The following is a 3,515-nucleotide window of genomic DNA, read 5'->3' as shown; positions in this document are numbered from 1 at the left end:
ATTATTTAACTGTCAATACCATTCATCAAAAAATAACAGACACATTTACATTTAATACATCTTTATCGGCTGATCTGACTAATGGATGAGCGGTATCTGAATCGGCAGCTTGAAACCCTGATGGAACATCCCTGACAAAAAAAATGTGTACATAATTTTAATTTTTAATACATTACGAGTATTTTTCTAAATTCAAAACTTGATTTTTCAGTTCAAGGTAAATTTAAAGGTTTGGACCTAATTTACCTCTACATCATTCAATTATAAAAAACACACCGAACAACAAACTGAACAGGTGTCTGTCCGGTATATTTACATTAAAAGGCGCTGTATGTCAACGGTCTAATATTACACCTTTTTTTTTTAACTAAAACATTATAAAAACCTCACCAACCGCTAACATGTGTTACCAATAGTTGCTTTAGAGCAGTGGTTCTCAACCTTTTTTCAGTGATGTACCTCCTGTGAACATTTTTTTTTATTCAAGTACCCCCTAATCAGAGCAAAGCATATTTGGTTGAAAAAAAGAGATAAAGACGTAAAATACAGCACTATGTCAAATATTGCTCATTTGTAGTGGTCTTTCTTGAATTATTTGGAAAACAAGATATAAGAATAACTAAAAACTTGTTAAAAAATAAACAAGTGATTCAATTATAAATACAGATTTCTACACATAGAAGGAGTGAAGTGAAGTGAATTATATTTACATAGTGCTTTTCTCGAGTGACTCAAAGCACTTTACGTTGTGAAATCAATCTATCAATATCTATTTATATAACCCTAAATCACAAGTGTCTCAAAGGGCTGCACAAACCACAACGACATCCTCGGTACAGAGCCCACATAAAGATAAGGAAAAACGCTCCGCAGTGGGACATCGATGACAGTGACTATGAGAAACCTTGGAGAGGACTGCATATGTGGACAACCCCCCATTATCTAAGTCACATTTAAACCAGTGTGGATGGCACTGGGAGCAGGTGGATAAAGTATCTTACCGAAGGACACAATGGCATTAACTAGGATGGCAGAAGCGGGGATGGAACCTGGAACCCTCAAGTTGCTGGCACGGCCACCAGAGTTATACCGCCCGGGTACTTAAAGTGCCCTCTTTGGGGATTGTAATAGAGATCCATCTGGATTCATGAACTTAATTCTAAACATTTCTTCACAAAAAAAGAAATCTTTAACATCAATATTTATGGAACATGTCCACAAAAAAAATCTAGCTGTCAACACTGAATATTGCATTGTTGCATTTCTTTTTACAGTTTATGAACTTACATTGATATTTTGTTGAAGTATCATTCAATAAATATATTTACAAATGATTTTTGAATTGCTGCTATTTTTAGAATATTTAAAAAAAAAATCTCACGTACCCCTTGGCATACCTTCAAGTAACCCCCAGGGGTACGCGTACCACCATTTGAGAACCACTGCTTTAGAGAACATGTCATTATTTTTTCACAATCCTAAGTTGCAGAAACACTTTCACGCACATCGAATGAAATGTTGGCTTTGATTGGCTGTAAATTACGTTTTCTCATACAGACACACGCATGCATGCCCACGGAGAGTGCCCACCCACGAGAGTAGGGGTCACCAACCTTTTTGAAACCAAGAGCTACTTCTTGGGTACTGATTAATGCGAAGGGCTACCAGTTTGATACACACTTAATTAAATTGCCAGAAACAGCAAATTTGCTCAATTTACCTATAATATATATATATATATATATATATAAAAAATGGGTATTTCTGTCTGTCATTCCGTCATGCTTTTACGAATTTAAATTTATTTAAAAGGTAAAAAGATATATATGTTTAAAAATCATTTATAAGGTTGTTTTTTTCTCTAAAATTATCTTTCTGAAAGTTATAAGAAACAAAGTTAAAAAAAAATATATATATATTTTAACAAGTGAAGACCATCCATCCATCCATCCATTTTCTACCGCTTATTCCCTTTCGGGGTCGCGGGGGTTGCTGGCGCCTATCTCAGCTACAATCGGGCCAACACAGATAGACAGACAACATTCACACTCACATTCACACACTAGGGCCAATTTAATGTTGCCAAGTCTTTAAAATATTTCCTTGGATTTTCAAATTTTATTTGAATTTTTTCTCTCTTTGAATAAAAAATGTCGAGCAAAGCGAGACCAGCTTGCTAGTGAATAAATAAATTTAAAAAATAGAAGCAGCTCACTGGTAAGTGCTGCTATTTGAGCTATTTTTAGAACAGACCAGCGGGCGACCCATCTGGTCCTTACGGGCTACCTGGTGCCCGCGGGCACCGTGTTGGTGACCCCTGATCTAAAGAGATGTTGCAAGAGGGACAAACGGTAGAAATGCATTTATAAAACATTTTTTAAAAGGATGCAATGATTGCCGTGCAGCTGTCACACAGGTGAGTGAGACCATAAATCCCCCTCAACACAGCCCTCGTCCTTGTCCTCCATGCGCCATTAGCATAGGCGTATCTTTGAGGGCTTGAACCAGGAAGAGGGCGGGTAACCACAATCGCGGCTCTTTCGAACGCGAGCTTCATTAAGCCTCCCCTAATCGTGACATGCAGCGGCATTAACAAGTATTTAGCTCCACAATAGCACAAAGAACATACCTGGGAGATAAAATTAACATGATAAGCCAGCGAGTCCAGAAAGCAAGTTAATCAAGCTCCTAGTCGCTTCGTCTGATTCTTCCTCTTCGCTTGTTTTTATTGACAGGTAGCACTCATAGTGTGGCTGCTGCATATACTGCCATCTACTGTACTACAATATATATCATGTGCGACATAGCACGTTTTACATGAAAAAAAAAAAAAATACAAATAGCTACTGCAGGAGTCACCAACACGGTGCCCGCAGGCACCAGGTAGCCCGTAAGGACCAGATGAGTCGCCCGCTGGTCTATTCTAAAAATCGCTCAAATAGCAGCACTTACCAGTGAGCTGCCTCTATTTTTTAAATTGTATTTATTTACTAGCAAGCTGGTCTCGCTTTGCTCGACATTTTTAATTCTAAGAGAGACAAAAGTCAAATAGAATTAGACAATCCAAGAAAATATTTTAAAGACTTGGTCTTCACTTGTTTAAATACATTCATTTATTTTTTTTACTTTGCTTCTTATAACTTTCAGAAAGACAATCTTAGTGAAAAAATACAACTCAAAAAATTATTTTAGGATTTTTAAACACATATACCTTTTCACCTTTTAAGTTCCTTCCTCTTCTTTCCTGACGATTTAAATCAATGTTCAAGTAAATTTATTTTTCTATTGTAAAGAATAATAAATACATTTTAATTTAATTCTTAATTTTAGGTTCTGTTTTTTTGAGGAAGAATATTTGTGAAATATTTCTTCAAACTTATTATGATTAAAATTCCCAAAAATATTCGGGCATATCTACAAAATCTGTAAAATAAGATTTAAATCTTATTTCAAAGTCTTTTGAATTTCTTTTAAAATTTTTGTTCTGGAAAATCTAGAAGAAATAATTGTTTGTC

General features: G+C 35.6%; 1 protein-coding gene across 1 annotated transcript in view; it reads right to left on the bottom strand.

Annotated features, from left to right (window-relative positions):
* The window catches only part of LOC133564461 (alpha-2-macroglobulin-like), a 91,336-nt gene extending 88,601 nt beyond the window's left edge, over positions 1–2,735 (bottom strand). The window contains exon 1 of the mRNA XM_061918793.1: positions 2,630–2,735. Within this exon, the coding sequence (XP_061774777.1) occupies positions 2,630–2,649 (20 nt within the window). The 5' untranslated portion in view covers positions 2,650–2,735. The remainder of the gene's footprint in view (positions 1–2,629) is intronic.
* Between the last annotated feature and the right edge of the window lie 780 nt (positions 2,736–3,515).

The sequence above is a fragment of the Nerophis ophidion genome, linkage group LG13, assembly GCF_033978795.1.
Source record: "Nerophis ophidion isolate RoL-2023_Sa linkage group LG13, RoL_Noph_v1.0, whole genome shotgun sequence".
Classification (NCBI taxonomy): domain Eukaryota; kingdom Metazoa; phylum Chordata; class Actinopteri; order Syngnathiformes; family Syngnathidae; genus Nerophis; species Nerophis ophidion.
This window is presented reverse-complemented; position numbering and strand designations above follow the sequence as displayed.